Genomic DNA, 15,912 nt, shown 5'->3' with positions numbered 1-15,912 from the left:
ACAAAAAAATGGATATAGTTGTACATACCCGGTCCAGGTCACACTTGGTTTCCAAGCAGCCGTATGTACATGAAGAGTCTTGACGTCATGTCCTACTATCAGCACATTTTATGATCATGCTGCTCAATCCGGTATATGGGAGGGGGCGGAACAGTCTGTTGAATCTCCATTTAGCATATTTCCTCCTGTAAGGGTTGCAGAAAGTACCAAAGGTGAATTGAGGGCTAATCGCGGGTGGATCAGCCTTAACGTGCAATCGAACACTCAGAGAAATAGTCCAGGTCTGTATGTCGAAGGCATAAAGCAACTGATAATTATTGATGCTCAATTAGATCAGATTCACAAATTAAACAAATGAATATATGCGAGGATTATATCATGACGGATTATAAAAAGGCTTTCTTCAATTTTGGTTTGATTAGATTAAATGTGCTGTATGTGTACAGCACAGATGAAATTTCTTCCCTCTCAACATAAAACAAGAGGAGCCGCTGCGGGTGTCCGCGCCATCAAAAGTGAACAAAAAAATGACAAAATAATACAAGATACATATTTGTTTCATTATAACTCCCCCGTGGCCTCCCAAATAAATAATGCACTTACCACATCTACTTCCGGGGTGCAAAATGTGTGGAGTTGGATGAAATTGTCTTTGTCTAGCTCCAACCGCTAGAGGCCAGCATTGGACAGTTTAGGAACTCACGAGCAAAAGTGGTATTTATTGAGCATCAACATTGTTCAAAACAAAAAGCTTCATTCACCACACTTTCAGCACAGTAACTCCACTCGTGATACAACGTCAATTAAAACTGCCACCTAAATCCGAACACGACAGCTGGAACTACAGTATATGTCCCAAAGAAGGGGGGGGGGGGGGGGGGGGGGGTTTAGATAATTCCAATTAACATCCTCCCTCCCTTCAAGTATGATTAGCATCCAAATGGTCTAGGACTGCGCTATTCTTAGCTGGTCTTACTGTACAATTATTCTTGATGTATTACATTCATTTCTAAGCATGGAGCACAGTCGCGAAACACTGCGGAAAACGGCCGAGAAGCTTCGGTTCCTCTGGGAGCTTTCGTAACTGGCCTGTAACAGAGCGGCGGGTCGCTGACGATGATTTGTCTCAGCTGTAGCGGCTGCTCCGGCTGCGACTCCGTCGCCTGGACCAGCTGCGACTGGACGAGCGCGAGGACCTGCGCAGTGTTAACGACACATTTTGACGAGCATGTCACATGAGTTCAAAGACAGCATTGTAAATTGTAAAGTTAAAAAAAAAAAATTCTAGAATGTTTCCCAAAACATTTTTAGCAGCATTACCTACTCTGATGCATTGTTAATCATTTGTATCATGACAATACCTTATGACAATCCTGCTTCTGGTTAAAAAAAAAAGGGAAAAAAACATTTGAAAGCACAATTTAATCGCCATTTGTTTCGACTACTACTAATAACAATAACACAAGGCTTTCTAAATTGAAATTAGCAAGTGACACATTTCTTTGAGGATCGACGATCTTACCGCGACCCGCGGCGTGGACTTCGGTAGCTGTGGCTTCTATGCCGCCCTCGCGTCCGGCTCCCGCTTCGACTGCGGCTGGAATAGCTGTCAGAGGAGGCGGACCTTTTGGGGAAAGATCCCAAGTCACGTCATCATTTATCGTTTGGTATTTTACATGGACTCGTAGAACATGTCGGGTTATTTTCAAGCCCATTTGGAAAGCTCAAATACAAAGGCCAAAGGCATCTGGGTTTACAACAGTGTTTCCATTCCCACGGCGGCGGTGCGACCATAATATTCCGTCGTTCGTCACTAGCGCAGTAGTCACGTCTTCGTTAAAGTAAATATTTCAGGTCCAGGAATACAAGGGAATCCACTGGAAAGACCCAACCCACCTGGATCTCCTGCTGCGGTAATTATAGGAGCGACTTCTGGTGTGACTTCTGCTGTACGTCCGGCTGACAGGGGGGCAGAAAGAGGCAGGTTTGAAACGACGCGCGAGAAACACGCCGGCACATTAGACATTTAAAAAATAAACCCCAAAAAAAACCAATTCAACAAATCACAACCGATGAAATCAGGGCGCACCTGTGGCTCCTGTAGCTTCCGTACGTGCTGCTGCGGGATCGCTGGCGCGCGTGCCTGCGGCGACTCCTGCTACGACTTCTGAAAGTGAGAACAAACTCTGTTGTTAACGTCTTCCACGAAACAGCGTTCCCTGCGCTTCTCGCAAATGTCGTCATCGGCACATATCAATAAAAAAACATTTTCGGCATATGAAGACTTCCGTTTTAGTGGAGACATTTGGAATCATACTTGTGTCAGTCCACAGTTGTAGCGTGATCCAGCGTGAGAAGGGTACTCGTAGTTATTGCTACCTCCTTGTCGTAAATCCTCAAACATCGACGCTTCGTTCCACATGCCAAAAAGGCTCGGTCAAACGCTTTGATGGATTGCGTTTGCAACGCCGCTCGCTTCTTTTATTTTCTAAATGAACGGCCCGGTGCTTTTTGCTAGCTTTACCGCTGGCGCGCAACAGATGAATTCAAACCATGCGGACTCTCACCTGGAGGAGTAGCTGGAGCTGCGCGATCGACTCCCGGACCTGCTGTAGGACTGCGACCAGTCTCGGGTGCGGGAGCGCTGACTGGAAGTCGAGCGCGAGCCGCGGGCGGCCGAGCGCGACTTCCTCGGGGAGTCGTCCCGGGTTCCCCCGGCCGAGGGGGAGCTTTCCTCGCCGGAGCTCTCCCGGTTCCCGGGCCTCCGGTTGAGGCGCACGGTCTTGCGGACCTCGTCGAAGAGCGATCCTGGTCGGACCCGGTTCTTGCTCTTGATCTCCATTCGCACTCCCTGAACGCTGGCCAGGTGGCTGTGCTGAGCGTGCGCGTTGTGGGTCACGAGCTGCGCCGCGCCCACGTTCTGGAGCAAAGCCATTCCTTTCAAGGGCCTCCATTTGAAATGAACGACGGCGCTGGTGGGCTGGTCCGTATCCACGGCGGCGACAGGGGGCGGCTCGAGGCTTTGCGGCTGCGCTAGGGCAGCTTTGCTTGCCTTGGCGGCCACCCGGGAGCCACTTTTCAGGGCTTTCTCAGGGGCGCCCGCGGCGTCATGCTCGGGAGCGCAGATGTCCGTGGCGTCCGCAGAGTTGGGCTCTTTCGCCCCGCATGTGTTACTTCCGTTCCTGTTCGACAGCTGATGCCGAGGCTCCGATGCTTTGGTGCTTTTATGACTCGATTCTTTGGCCCTCGTCGGAGGCCCGCTTTCCTCTTTATTAGGATTCTTGTTGGAAGAGGTGACGCCGTGGTCCTTGTTGACGACCGCGGCCACCGGGCTACGTTTCTCCTTCTTGGCGTCGTCTTCGTCTTCCTCCTCATCAAACTCGAGAGGCGGCTGCCAATGAAAAGTCTCCTTCATCTTCTGCCGTTTCTTTTTGGGTCTCTTGCTCTTGTCCCTCGCGTGGCGGGAGCCGCTCTTGCCCTCTCCTCGACTCTTGCGTTTGCGCTTCCGTTTGGACTTCCTCTTGCTCTTGTGCTTCTCCGGGTCGGCAGCCGTCGGCGTGCTCGCCCGCGCCGGGGCGGAAGCGTCGGCGTGCCCGGCGCTCGAGGGCATTTTGTCGGTTTCCCGCTCCGACTCGGAACTGGCTTCGCCTTCCTCTTTCTCCGATAGCGCCGGTGGCCTGGTGGCGATGCTTTCGGACTCACTCTCGGAATTCCACCCGGTGAGGCCCGAGGTCTTCTTGTCAGGGATGTGGCCGGGCGCTTTCTGAGGCTTTGACAGGAAATCACCGTTGCTTTGGCTCACCCTATCGCTGTCACTGTCCCATCCGGATTTGTGAACCAAGCTATCCGTCTGCATCGAACTGTACTTTTTTGTCTCTTGGTCCGGAGAGCCTCGTTGCTCTTGACCCACTTTATCAGGACTCGGCTCGACGCCCGCTTTCTTCACCGACGGGACCTCGTGAGCAGCGGCGCTCGAAATGTACTTGTCCATCCGCTTTATCCTCTTCAGAGATCGGTAATACTTTCTCCAATGTTTGTCGAGGCATTTCTTCTTCTCGGGCTCTGAGGGCGCGGAGTCCGATCTGCTGCTGGTACGGGATCCGGAGGTGGACTTGCAGGCGCTTCGGCTTCTTGAGCGGCTGTCGGACTTGCTTGGAGAGGATCTGCTGGGCGAGCGCCGTGCGCCGTGCTTGGCCCTTTCGGAGTCGCTCTGCACTAACGTCTCCTGAACTGAAGTCGGAGCGTTCTCCGAAGCCGCCTGCCCCATGGAAGAAACGTTCACCGGAGCTATTTGGGCCTTGCTGTCCGGAGGTTGGATGTAGGATGATTTCCAGGGCTTCTGACCTGGCTTCCAGCGGGAGGGAGGCGGGCTATCGCTGAGCGGGATCACAGGGACTTTTTCCGGGACCGGCGCAGTCAGCATTCTGGATCCTGGTGTAACTTTGCTATCCAAGAGCTTCCCGGGGAGATGGACGGGGGAGTCTGCTCCGGACTTGCTGGACTTCCCCTTTCTCGGCGATCTGGATAAACTCCTCTTTCTGCTTGGCGTGAACGACGCGGACCTGTGTCTGGACCTGGATCGAGAGTAGGACCGGCAGCGAGATCGAGACCGGGAGCCGCTTCTTGAGCGGGACAGGCTTCTGGACCGTGAATAGGAGTAAGACCTTGCCCTGGATCTGGAGCGACTGGATATGCGCGATCGGGAGCAAGATCTGGACACAGAGGACCGCCCTCTCGTGCAACGGCGACTCGGAGAGGAGCGAGGCGTTCTGACGTTCAGCCGTCTTGAGGAGGGCGAGCGTTCCCCGTCTTGATGTTTGCTTCTGGAGCTCCTCTTCTTCCCGCGCTTACGTTTTTTGGCCTTTTTCTTATGCTTGCCCCTCTTCTTCTCTTTTTTAAGGAGCCGTGGCGGGCTGGACATCTCCGAACTACGGCCTGACGAACGCTCGGAGGACCTGGACCATGCCGTCTCGCTTCTCTTGTCCAATCTGCGTTAAGGCACAGGCATTTCAGTCCGTTAGGTCACAAACCTGATCATAAACGTGTTTCGTGTTTTTATAATGGTATCGTACTGTTCTCCTTTGCTCCATCTCTCAACACTGGGAGGCTGATAGGCTTTAGTCCGCATCATCTCCTCTTTCCAGTGGGGCGGAGTTTCACTGCTGCCTCTCTCGCCCACGGATGCAGATCGAGATTTAGACCTGGTGGGGGTGTGGTACCTCTGCGGACAAACCGACAAGACCTCGTCGTATGAGGGAGGTGGCTCCGCGCGGCAAATTTGGATCGGGCTTCAAATCTACATGGATCTAACGCGGGGACTTCAACTCCCCACTTCTGAAGGTGGGAGATTAAAAGGGCAGAAAGCAATCTGCTACAAGAACAACTCTATTTTCTCAGGGCGAGAGGCGGGGTACACCGCGGACCGGTCACAGCCTGAATAGACGCCGGGCTGATCATCAACGTGTGCGGGGGTCGTGGTGTTGTGCTAATTGCTCATTGAAGAAGATAAAAGGGGTGTCTGGGAACTACTGATAGAATACACGGACGGGTTTAACGGCAACTGAAGCTTTTTTTTTTTTTTATGAAGAGAACATGAATGAACACACAATTGTGCCTCGGCCTCGGATTTTCCGTCCAGACTTAGAGACTGCTGGTTTGGGCTCGGCTTCAACTGTGGATTCTTGCTTCTCAACTCTGAAAAAACAAAAACAATAAAAAAAATAAAAATAAATCACTTTCTTTTTTTAATCTCGACGACAAGCAATTTTGGAGATGAGAATTGAATCCAGCGTGAACTGACGTCTCCACTTTGTTCTCTTGGGCCGGGGTGTCCTGCCGCAGCAGGAAACGGTTCTCGGGAACAGGCGGAATCTCCTCCGGTCGGACAACGGGCTTTTCCCTCTTCCCGCGGTGCTCCTTCTCATCTTCCATATCGGCATCTCCGATCTCTTCTTCGGCGGGGTGGTGAGAGCTTGAGGGCATTTTTTTTTTTTTTTTTTTTTTACTCCAACCAAGCCACGAGTGATTTGTTTCATGGAATGAGAACAAATAACTGAGACGCTCTCACCTGTGTTTGGACAACTCGAGGTCGACAGTCTTCTCCGCGTTGGGCGGCCTCCTCCGCTTCTTGGAGCGTTTATTCTTTCCGTGTCTCTTGTGCTTGCGACGCGCGGACCTTTCAGAGTCGCTCTCGGACGCCTCGGAAGAGGAGCTTAGAGATGACGAGTCAGAGGAGTTGAGCGAGGAGTCGGCAGAATGCGACGCCCTGACCCTTTTGCCTTCCAGAACTGAAAAAAAAAAAGAAAAGAATGCAGAACTGGGTGACCGAGCTTAACCGCACGGGGGTCGGCGGCGGATGCAAGAGCGGAAAAGGAGGTTATGCGGCCCTACGCCGGGGAGGAGGGCAGGCAAGAAGCTGACGTCAAGCAACAGCCCCACGTCGCGCACATTCACTCCTCCTCTGACCAATTTCAGGTGGAAAGCCTCAGGCTGGCCTGTCGGGTCCTCGACAGGGTTAGCGAAAGCGGGTCGCTCCGGAATGAGGGCAATTGATGGGCATTTTGAGCAGCTTCCCCGCCCCCTTTTTTTCTTGGTCAGCGAGTAAACAACGCATCCAGCAGTCGATCGCGTCATTAGAAGGTTTGACTGACCGTCATTAGCGGACTTGACGATCAGCTGTCCGCAGTCCACCACCCGGACGTCGGCATACGGTCGGCTCGCCGAATCAGTCTTCAGCCCCTCGATCTTCTTGATCACCTCAAAGCCGGAGATGACGAGGCCGAAGACGACGTGGACTCTTAAGTATGCAGAAAGTCAGGTGTCAGTCACTAAACAACGAATGCAAAATGCGGCGGCGACATACCCGTCAAGATGAGGTGCCATCTTGGTCGTGCTGCTGGTGCGAAAGCCAAGCAATGCGCATCCGTCGACCGCGAGATGACGAGCGTGACAAAAAGAGAACAAAGGAGAACAAGAGTGAAAACGAAAAGGGAAATTGGACAAAGCCAGGCGGTATTTTACAATGGGAAAAGACACACAACAGACCTTTTGGTCCAGGGGATTGGATTGCAAATCGATTGTGAATTTTCCTTGTTGAATTCAAACAAAACCTTTACAAGAAGTTGAACGCCTTTGGCAGATTTGAACACTCATGAGATTTTCCAGAGAATTTTGGTTCAAGTTCACATAATTTTTTTTTTTTATATTGGCTGCGGTGGTTCCCCTGGAATAGGACACCTCAAGCCAGTTGGGACTACCTGTACTGTTGTTCACATCCAAAGTAAGCACTCTGCAAAATGTTTGTAGATGCAAATGACTACTTGGTAATACTGTAGTCATGAGAGGGGGTTCGGGGGGAGAGAGAGAGAGAGAGAGAGAGAAAAGCACAGCCTTGGAGACACATTACCTTGGAAGGGCAGGACGCTAGAGTTTCTGTAAATTTTACACAAAAAAAACGGCAAGAGAAGAAATGTAACACATTTGTGGGTAAAAAAAGGTTTGAATCGATGTTTCTCTGTACTAGCATTTCTAAACTACACATAGAAGGGGAAAGGGGGGGTGGGGGGTGTTGTCAATGCCCAAGCAGGTTAAGGAACAAGACAGCAAAAAGTGGCACTTTGTCAGAAGCAACGATAACCAGCTGCTATCACATCTGTCATTAGAATGTTGGACTTTGGGGGATTTAGGTCAAAGAATGATGCTCACATGAAGAACTGTGAACCGTTGGTGTCTTTGCCGCGATTGGCCATGGACAGCAGGAAGGCCCGGTCGTGTTTGAGAGTGAGATTCTCATCTGTCAGGTCGAGAGGAAAAAAAAAACCAAAACAAAAAACAAGGAGGGGGCACGTTGTGTGAGCAGCACAATCCAGCAACTTTAGTTCAGATGAATCTTGAGCCCAAGACGGCAAATGCAACAGAAGCGAAAGCTGTCATCCGTCAAACAGAGAAGTGATCACCTCGCCCCGCCAGCCCTTCCGTAAAAAAGAGGTTCAAAATTCAGCTGCGAATGGAGGAGGGAGGGGGTCGGGGGGTCAACTGATTGACGACTGGGGGAGAAATAAGCATTTCTAAAGTCTGGAGGACTTGGGCACACATCAATGATAAAAACGATCAACGCTGCCCATCTAAATCCGGTCGTGCCGTTGCGGTACTCGTAGGGAGTGCGCGGCGGCAACCTCGCAGCTTTCAATGAACAATGGAAGACAAACAGAAATGTGAGCGGGCCGCGCGTCAGGAATGGGGGCAGCTGTGCCCGCTCCCGGCACAAAAATACGGTCGGAGGGCAGGCGGCGATGGAGGGCACAGTGTGGGCACGTGTACATGGGCTTACCTTCTCATTTTTGCAAAAGACCCCTCTACAAATACAAGAATAACGGTGGAAAATTTTAGGCAAGATGATTCAGAAAAAAAGAGAACGCCTACTGCCCATGCGGATTCTGGTCAAGAAAAGCCCACTCACGCTCGACTGTACACAAAACCGCACAGTAAGGCCGGCGGGGAAATGCAAGTACGCTACCGGCCAGAAGCAGACGACGGCGACAGGTCCCGGAATTTCCCTACGCGCTCAGATATGCCAGCGCAGAATGTTTGGTTGGTCGTGTGGAGACGGGAAATGTGACTGCCTTGCGCTCCAGCCGCACGCAACCGAGTAAACAAACGCGGTGCGGCTCGGCTTCTGGCGAGCGGACATCATGGCGCCAAAGCAATAACAATTGACACCGTATTCAAAATGGGAATGATGCACCGCTCTGCATTGTTCGCGTGCTAAAAAGAGGCTGCGATCCTCCAAGAAGAAAAGATTATGTAAGGGATGTAAAGATAAAGGGATGATTATGTAAAAAAATGTTTTGGGTTTTTTTTTTCCTTTTACTGTCCACATTTTGTTGATCTGTATTGGAGAATATACTGCTCATAGGGTCTTTGGAAATTAAATTCCAAAGAATCAGCCCCAATTTCCAGTCATGAAAAGCAGTTGTGTCCTTGTTTTTTTGTTCCTGCACTGCGCCGAACCGAAAAAGGAGCGACATACAAAAGCGTGAATTGTAGCAAAGCATGACATCGCTACATAGCTGGAAAATCTGCGCCGTCTTCCCTCCTGCTTTTGACCGGCAGTGTACAGACATTATTGCACAAAAACAACGCACGATTCTTGATACCCATCATCTCAGAATGACCTCATATTTGCATGCAACTCTTTTTTTCATGCTGAAACCGTTTCAATTCAAATTAAATATTGAGGAGACGAAATCACGGTGTCATTCGATTGCCAATTACCTTCAAAGTAGCCTCCGTAAATGGATTCTCCTCCTCTTCCGTTTCCTGTGAAGCGGCGACACGTGTGAGACGAAACAAGTGACGTGGATGCCGACAAATGTACACTTTAGCACAACGTGTCGCTTGCAGCCCGTGCCCCAACGTCATCTCGTGGCTTGATGAATATTTCCAACCACGAAATAAGTGGGGCGCTCGCGCCGAGCCGACTAAAGGAGACGGACGGTGTCGTCATCACCTTCGGTGAAGTCGCCGCCCTGGATCATAAAGTTCTTTACAACTCGGTGAAATGTGGAGCCTTTGTAGCACAGCTTTTTGCCTGTTATTTTGCCGGCTCCCTTTTCACCTGCAAGGAAAAAAGGAGCACTGCCAGTGAGATCTCGCACAACACACGACCTACGAGTCGGGGTAGGAATTTTTTTACGAGCGTTATCTGATGATGACGGTTATCGCTTCAGATGTTTCTTTGTCAGTGTTAGGGCGGGAGTGGAGAGGTTAGTTACTCACCAGTGCACAAACACAGAAAGTTTTTGCTGGTCTTGGGACAAATGTCAGAAAACAGTTGAAAGACAATTCGCCCAACTGCAAAACAAAAGGAGTCTGATCAGTTTCCGAAAAGCCGTAAGAGGAGACTCTTCCACACAGAAGCCCCTTTTCGTGGAGCAAGCGGCTTTTCCCGTGTTGCCGAAAGGGGACGGCGGGGGCGTATTCGAAGCCTGGCAGATAAATGACCGCTGTGTGAAAGGCAAATCAGTCATCATCTGTTTTCATTACGGCGCAATCAAAACAACCATCGGTGGAGAACAGAGCTCTATATGTTGACACTTTTAATTGGCCTTGAAAACAAAACACGCAAACCTGATTACACTCAAGAGCTGAAGCGAAAGACGCTGTCGGGGGTAGCTTAGGCCCTCCCTCGGGAATCAAAACATTTTAGCCTGAGGTGAATAAACTGGTCTTGTTAGTACATCCGTAGAGTTAATTGACGGAAATCTAAGCTGGGAGCGGCGACGAGGGCCGCCTCAAGTAACCAGAAACGACTTTCTGTTCTCGTTCGGGTCTATCGGGACCTTTCTGTGCCTTCTGTTACGAAAGGACACTTCAGCTGTCATCAAGGACGCAGCACGTGGTGCTTAGCGAGTAAAATATTGTGCGTTTTCTGGAAGAAGAATAAACACAGCCGTTTCTAATAGAGCTGCTCGATTCTGAAAAATATGAACCCCAATTATCGAATTTAGAATAATTGCACAGCCCTAATTTCTCTAAGCAGAAGCCAATGGAATTCCTGAGAGCAAACTCATGAGAAACACAAAGAAAGACCTTAATTACCTGGCTCCCGGTTGAGCTCCACATCAAAGTAACACTGCGGGCGATCCTTCACCCCCATCGTGATCAAAGTCCCGGTGACCTAAAAGCACAGAAAAATCTAAAAAAAAAAACCATAGACGCGTTCAGATTTGTCTGCGTCAGTGGACGGGGAACAGCTGGAAAAATCTGGCGGACGGAGGAGGTGGAGGCAGATGGGAGGGGGCACGTTGGTGATGCAAAGAGAGAGGGGAAAGGGGAAAAGGGGGGGACGCGCCTGCATGCACGCTGCGCGTGAATCCCAACCACCGTGCCTTCATAATTTCATCCAGGTGCGCCGCAGAAAACGATCGAATTTCACCGAATTCTTGGTCCCCAAATCTTCTCGTTCATCCACACCCAGTGGCCTATTGTGACAACCAGAACAATTGAACGCTCTTCCATAATGACATTTTAAAGCGGGTAGCGATCGACCTGGTGTCGTTCATACGACAGAGAAGTTGTTTCGTACCGAAATCAACAAACTACATTTCACAATGAGTATTCGTTAAATTGTCAGAAAAGTGAGATGAGATCATCACGTCAGCGAATCTACTTTAGGTACATTTTTCACTGGTGTTGTTCCCTATTGTTAAGCGAGATGTTCCTTGACTCAATGAAAGCTCGAGAACCACCGGTGCATACGAATGAAATGTCAATTCAATTAATTCACGTCAGATATGACGATTGCAGATAGACCGCGCAACGAGGTAAACCGGAAAAGCCCACATCGAGGCGACTTTGAGCTTCTAGAGCGGGGAAGCAAAATGAAGCGCCCGAGCGGCCAACGACGATGCAAAGCATCCATAGTTCAAGCCTATCCCGTTTTCATACACACACGTTTCTTCTAATCATAGACCACAAAGGACCTCCATTTTAGAATGAAGGCTACAAATAGATTAGCACGGCATATCAACAAGTGTCGCGCTTCGATTGACCGTTTCACGTCACCTGAAAATCCGCCAACACGACACACTCACGTCTTACGAAGCTGTCGGCGCGCGACATAAATCCCGCTCGGTTACGACTCCCATTGATGAAAGCAAATGTAAATAGAGCACGAGCTAAAGCTCGTGGACCGTTCAAAGCGACGACTAAGCGACTCAATGCCTAGCGGCTATTTTCAAACATTTTTTTGCGGAGCTACCACCACGCCGCGGCGACTCATACGCGGGAACTATATCAAGGAAAGAGTATCGTACAAACCTGCGTAGCTCAATTAACTGCAGTTACCGAAGGAACGCTTGTGCTAACTGGTTAGCACCCTGGGTAGTTCCCGGCCGCACTAGAGTCACGAAACACTTTTGTCCCCCTCGAGTCGCCGTACCGCGTAGCTTTATTTGTGCTATCTTACGCGTGCGCAGCCGACCTTCTAATAACACACGTAATAACAGGTTTATCGGGAGTTCGTTTTCAATTTGTGATCACGCAAAACAATCATATACCAACCGTAGCTCGGGACATCGGTGTGCTATTTTTCACCGGCGGCGTAGTCAGCTAAGTAAGCCAAGTGGCAAGGTGGCAGAATGAAAGCTTTATGATCATGAGGTAAGGTTTGCACCTTCAAAATACCGCTTGCATCTCGATATGATCGAAATCTACCCATATTTACTACACGTATTTAGGCTCATACCTTTACGTGTTCATCCGGAGTATTTTCAATGCATTTTATTTTTTGTTAAGTCAGAAAAAAGTTAAGGCTGATCCAAGTCTTAAATCCACATTTATATTTTTTCTTTAACACATTTTTTTTCTTTTGAAATTTTTTTGGGATGTTTTTTTTAGATGGCGTAAAAAGGCACTAAGCTATTTACAACTTTTTCAATTTTAGCTCCATATTGTTTTGAACGCTTCAAATATTCTTGCTATTACCGGCCCTAGTGTCGCATTTTATACAGTCACATTGGATCGCAATTAGTTTGATGTCATTTTTACCTAAATTTGCTATTACTGTATATTGTTTTATTCTTATTAGATTCTAAGATCATAATTCATTTTATTTTGAATACATTAATTGTATATTTTATTATCGATATTGAAGTTGTGATTTTCGCTGTATCAAGTCTCTTTTTTTAAACAGAAACCTGAAATAACTTAGTAGCAGCGTCGCACCGTTCTTTATTACTAATGCTATTTCATGCTTGACCTTTATTTGATCTTGTCAGCATTGTCTTTTCTTTTCCCGTCTCCGCAGACATAAAAGCACTCATGGATCATGTCTCTGATCCTTTTTGCCTTCGTGGCGCGGGTGAGGGATGGACTCCCCCTGTCCGCCTCCACCGACTTCGAGTACAACCGAGAGCTGCAGGAGAGGAAGCGGCAGCTCAGGACCATCAGTAGGGCACTGGCGCTCTTCCCGGAAAGAGCCGCGGTCAAGGGTCAAGAGCTCAATATCTAGTAAGGCCTGACACACACCGAGCGATGCGCTAAAGCGACGTACCTGGATAATTGGGAGAAAAACAAAAAAATCCCTTTCACTGCAATGGAAACACTGCTACCCCTGCTGTCTTTTTTATTTTTAATCGGGAATCATGTATTGACTACATGCGCTGTACTCCAATTAAAAAAAAAAAGGTTTATTATTATTGAACCACAAACAACATGGCACGATTGTTAAGTAATAAGTGGATTGCTCCAGCTACTGTCATTCTAACGATATAGAGAGAGAGAAAACAAGGACCGTATCGTCGGCTCGATGAAGCTTCCTACACTGAAATGTAGTATTTGTCATGAAAAATTGCATGCGTTGGGCAGGCAACAGTGGCTCGCCACGCTTTGCTTTACTTAACTACAGTCCCCGTACCCCTGCATACACACGGTTCGGCACCTGCAGATTTGCATCATATTTACTGATATATATGTGTGTGTGTAAAATATTGTGGGGGTGGGGTGGGTGGCAGGGGGGCGCGGAGGGAAACTAAACACCTTGTTTTTGTGCTCCCGTCCCCTGCTCAGCTTGGTGTCTTCAGAAGGAGTGTCCTACATGAGCGTGTGCCACTGGAGCATTCCCGCGGCGATGGCCTTCTGCTTCCTGGAAGACCTACGCTGGGAATTCACAGCCTGCTACAATGCCAGTGTTGTGTCGCTGGCAGACAGACCATATCTATTTTTGGAGTTTGGTAAGTTGAGGAAAAGAGAAGTTGGGGCATTCTTCTTCACATCTTCCCCGGGTGCCACACACAGACAGCGCAATTCAGAAGCTGAAACGGCAGTACAACCGCAAGGGCGGCCCAGCCCTCCAGGTCACCTTGGCGGAAGTCCAGGAGGACCTGCGGCTCCGCCCGCCTCAGATTCTCACCCTAGAGGAGCTCGAGCTGACGAACGGCGCTGCAAATGGTCACACGGAGGAGCAATTGGCTACCTCTGGTATGCTTCCACCCCGCTGCTCTCCATCCTCTTGCCGCATTTATTTGGGTGGATTGATGCGAGATGATTTCTTCTTCCTTTTCCAGGCCAGAGTGTAAAATTGGAACCGGTGACGGCGCCTGGCATTCTCTCGCTGGTCCTCAACATCATGTGTGCGTCCTTGAACGTCATCCGAGGCGTGCACCTCATAGAATATACATTCCAGGTATTAGCCAGTGCTTGACTGCAGTTTTTATAAAGGGCTAAAGTAGCAAAAAGTGAGCGTTCCTCTTGGCGCAGGAAGACGACGACAGCATGCGCAACGTCGTGGCATTCCTCGTGGCATTCCTTTGCTGCCTGCTGCAGGTAAATGCACTTTGGTCATGTTAACTCTCTCAACGCCAGCCATTTTCAAAAAAAGAACCTCTTGAGTGCCAGCCAATTCGAAGTTCGTTTCTCACTTTTTCCATCAGCCGTATACCAAATGGGTTGCTTTCAACCAAAGCACCTATTCTGGACCAAAAAAAAAAGAAACCCAGAAAACATTCTTGATCGGAAATGATCATTGACCCCGGCAGGGTCCTTTTCTTCTGTAAAATATCAACAACCACCATGAAAATGTGCTTTTGATGGCATCATGGATTGACAGTGAATCACCAGTGTAACAATTTAACATTTGACGGACCTTACAAACTATTTGCAGGCAATTTGATACGGCAGTAGTAGTACTTAGTGGCGTGTGCGCAAGTGCGTGTTTATGTGCGGACATGGCTCCTACTTCTCGGTCACCATTTCTCTCTTTTGTGACACTCTTTATCGTGACAAAGGCTTTGACCCATCAGAAGCTGCTTACACATGGTTGTGACAGGGCGAGCACATCCAAAAGAGATCCAATGTTGCCCAGGGTTTTTCTTTTTCTTTTTCATTTACCATCTTCATGATCAAGCCATAGCTGGCCAGGACCTTTCTCCGCCCATTTCTATTAACAGTCGACAGCACTCCTTGTTAATATGTCACACTTCAAATTTGCCCATTTTCCCCCGTCCCCGCAGTGTCACTTGTACATCTTCCACTCCCGCCTAAAAGCAGCCAAGTCCCTCGGTCTGCTGAGCGCCATCATCCTATGCAACGTCTTCCTGCGCGAGTTGAGGAACGTCCTGCAGATAGCCTTTCACGTCGGCGTAGCGTCGCTGTCCACCGCGCTCACCTTCCGGCGTAAAGTCCAGGATGGGAGCCCCGACTGCAGGGTCTGACGCGTCGATACCTTTTCTACCGTACTTTGATGACGTTTTATACAGCCCTCAAAAAGGCCATTTGTCGGGTGGAGGAATACTACGACGGCTACGAAGAATTTGAAAGCACTTATTTCAAGGGTTGTGTTTCTTGTCTTTCCACGTATGACGATTGCTGCATATCGGAGCCCAGCTTCCAATTATTTATGGTAGTCGCAATGTTTACTTAGCTTTGCGGGTCTATTTATTTACTGGTAATTTCTGATTTAAAAAAAGAATAATAATTGCTACTACTTGAACTGTTGCAACATGTCCATCCGCATTGATGATAAAATTACGTGTATGTTGTCATTCATGTTCCAAGGCAGGTAGCAAAAGATTTCAAAACAGCTGTTGTGTATTGTTCTTTTCAAAAATTGGGTTTTGTTTTATGATTTGCTGTGGCTGAAGTAATAATAATAATAATAATAATATATTTTATTTATAAGCGCCTTTCAAGACACCCAAGGACACTTTACAATAACAAAAAACACAAAACAATACGGGTTGAGCAGCGGCAGCCAAGTGACCTGTCATCAATAAAATCTTTTATTTCTCTTTACCCTTGTCACTTTTTCATTGGACTAAATATAGTTCACCTCCCAGTTAAAATACAAGCGCTAATGAGTAGCAAACAATAAAAAGTTCATCTCGAAAAGAATAACCATTTAGTTTTTCATGA

The 15,912-nt window shown here is 48.7% G+C and overlaps 2 protein-coding genes across 7 annotated transcripts; one reads left to right on the top strand and one right to left on the bottom strand.

The window, feature by feature from the left end:
- Nucleotides 1–699: 699 nt before the first annotated feature.
- nktr (natural killer cell triggering receptor) lies at nt 700–12,151 on the bottom strand. Of its 6 annotated transcripts, XM_086102587.1 has the most exons (18): nt 11,821–11,927; nt 10,890–10,982; nt 10,600–10,678; nt 9,778–9,852; nt 9,509–9,616; nt 9,274–9,318; nt 7,705–7,792; nt 6,863–6,892; nt 6,651–6,796; nt 6,068–6,287; nt 5,801–5,971; nt 5,607–5,694; nt 5,073–5,221; nt 2,568–4,988; nt 2,090–2,167; nt 1,897–1,959; nt 1,523–1,624; nt 700–1,196 (listed from the first exon to the last, which is right to left on the bottom strand). In XM_086102587.1, exons 2-18 carry the CDS (start codon nt 10,893–10,895, stop codon nt 1,127–1,129), a joined length of 3,939 nt encoding a protein of 1,312 aa, XP_085958713.1. In that variant the 5' UTR covers nt 10,896–10,982; nt 11,821–11,927; the 3' UTR covers nt 700–1,126. The 6 variants fall into 6 exon arrangements, with proteins under 6 accessions (XP_085958713.1, XP_085958712.1, XP_085958714.1 ...); XM_086102586.1 differs by lacking the exons at nt 10,890–10,982; nt 11,821–11,927 and adding an exon at nt 12,064–12,151; XM_086102588.1 differs by lacking the exon at nt 10,890–10,982 and having other exon boundaries at nt 11,821–11,968.
- On the top strand, nt 12,013–15,792 carry sec22c (SEC22 homolog C, vesicle trafficking protein). Its single transcript, XM_086102596.1, has 7 exons — nt 12,013–12,162; nt 12,809–13,011; nt 13,570–13,733; nt 13,798–13,980; nt 14,067–14,185; nt 14,260–14,325; nt 15,012–15,792. Exons 2-7 carry the CDS (start codon nt 12,830–12,832, stop codon nt 15,210–15,212), a joined length of 915 nt encoding a protein of 304 aa, XP_085958722.1. The 5' UTR covers nt 12,013–12,162; nt 12,809–12,829; the 3' UTR covers nt 15,213–15,792.
- The last annotated feature ends 120 nt before the right edge of the window (nt 15,793–15,912 follow it).

The sequence above is a fragment of the Hippocampus guttulatus genome, chromosome 21 (genome assembly GCF_054856545.1).
Source record: "Hippocampus guttulatus isolate MCC_2025c chromosome 21, RoL_Hgut_1.0, whole genome shotgun sequence".
In the NCBI taxonomy this organism is placed as follows: domain Eukaryota; kingdom Metazoa; phylum Chordata; class Actinopteri; order Syngnathiformes; family Syngnathidae; genus Hippocampus; species Hippocampus guttulatus.
Note: the sequence above shows the minus strand (reverse complement) of the source record. Positions and strands in the feature narration are given on the sequence as shown.

Bases quoted from the DNA above. Each gene is read 5' to 3' on its own strand.
- sec22c (XM_086102596.1), top strand. From the start codon at position 12,830: ATGTCTCTGATCCTTTTTGCCTTCGTGGCGCGGGTGAGGGATGGACTC. The intron at 13,012-13,569 runs GTAAGGCCTGAC...TCCCCTGCTCAG, and splicing joins GGTCAAGAGCTCAATATCTA to CTTGGTGTCTTCAGAAGGAG. The intron at 13,734-13,797 runs GTAAGTTGAGGA...TGCCACACACAG, and splicing joins ATATCTATTTTTGGAGTTTG to ACAGCGCAATTCAGAAGCTG.
- nktr (XM_086102586.1), bottom strand. The intron at 9,617-9,777 runs GTGAGTAACTAA...TTTTCCTTGCAG, and splicing joins CTTTCTGTGTTTGTGCACTG to GTGAAAAGGGAGCCGGCAAA. The intron at 9,319-9,508 runs GTGATGACGACA...GCCGCTTCACAG, and splicing joins GGGCGGCGACTTCACCGAAG to GAAACGGAAGAGGAGGAGAA.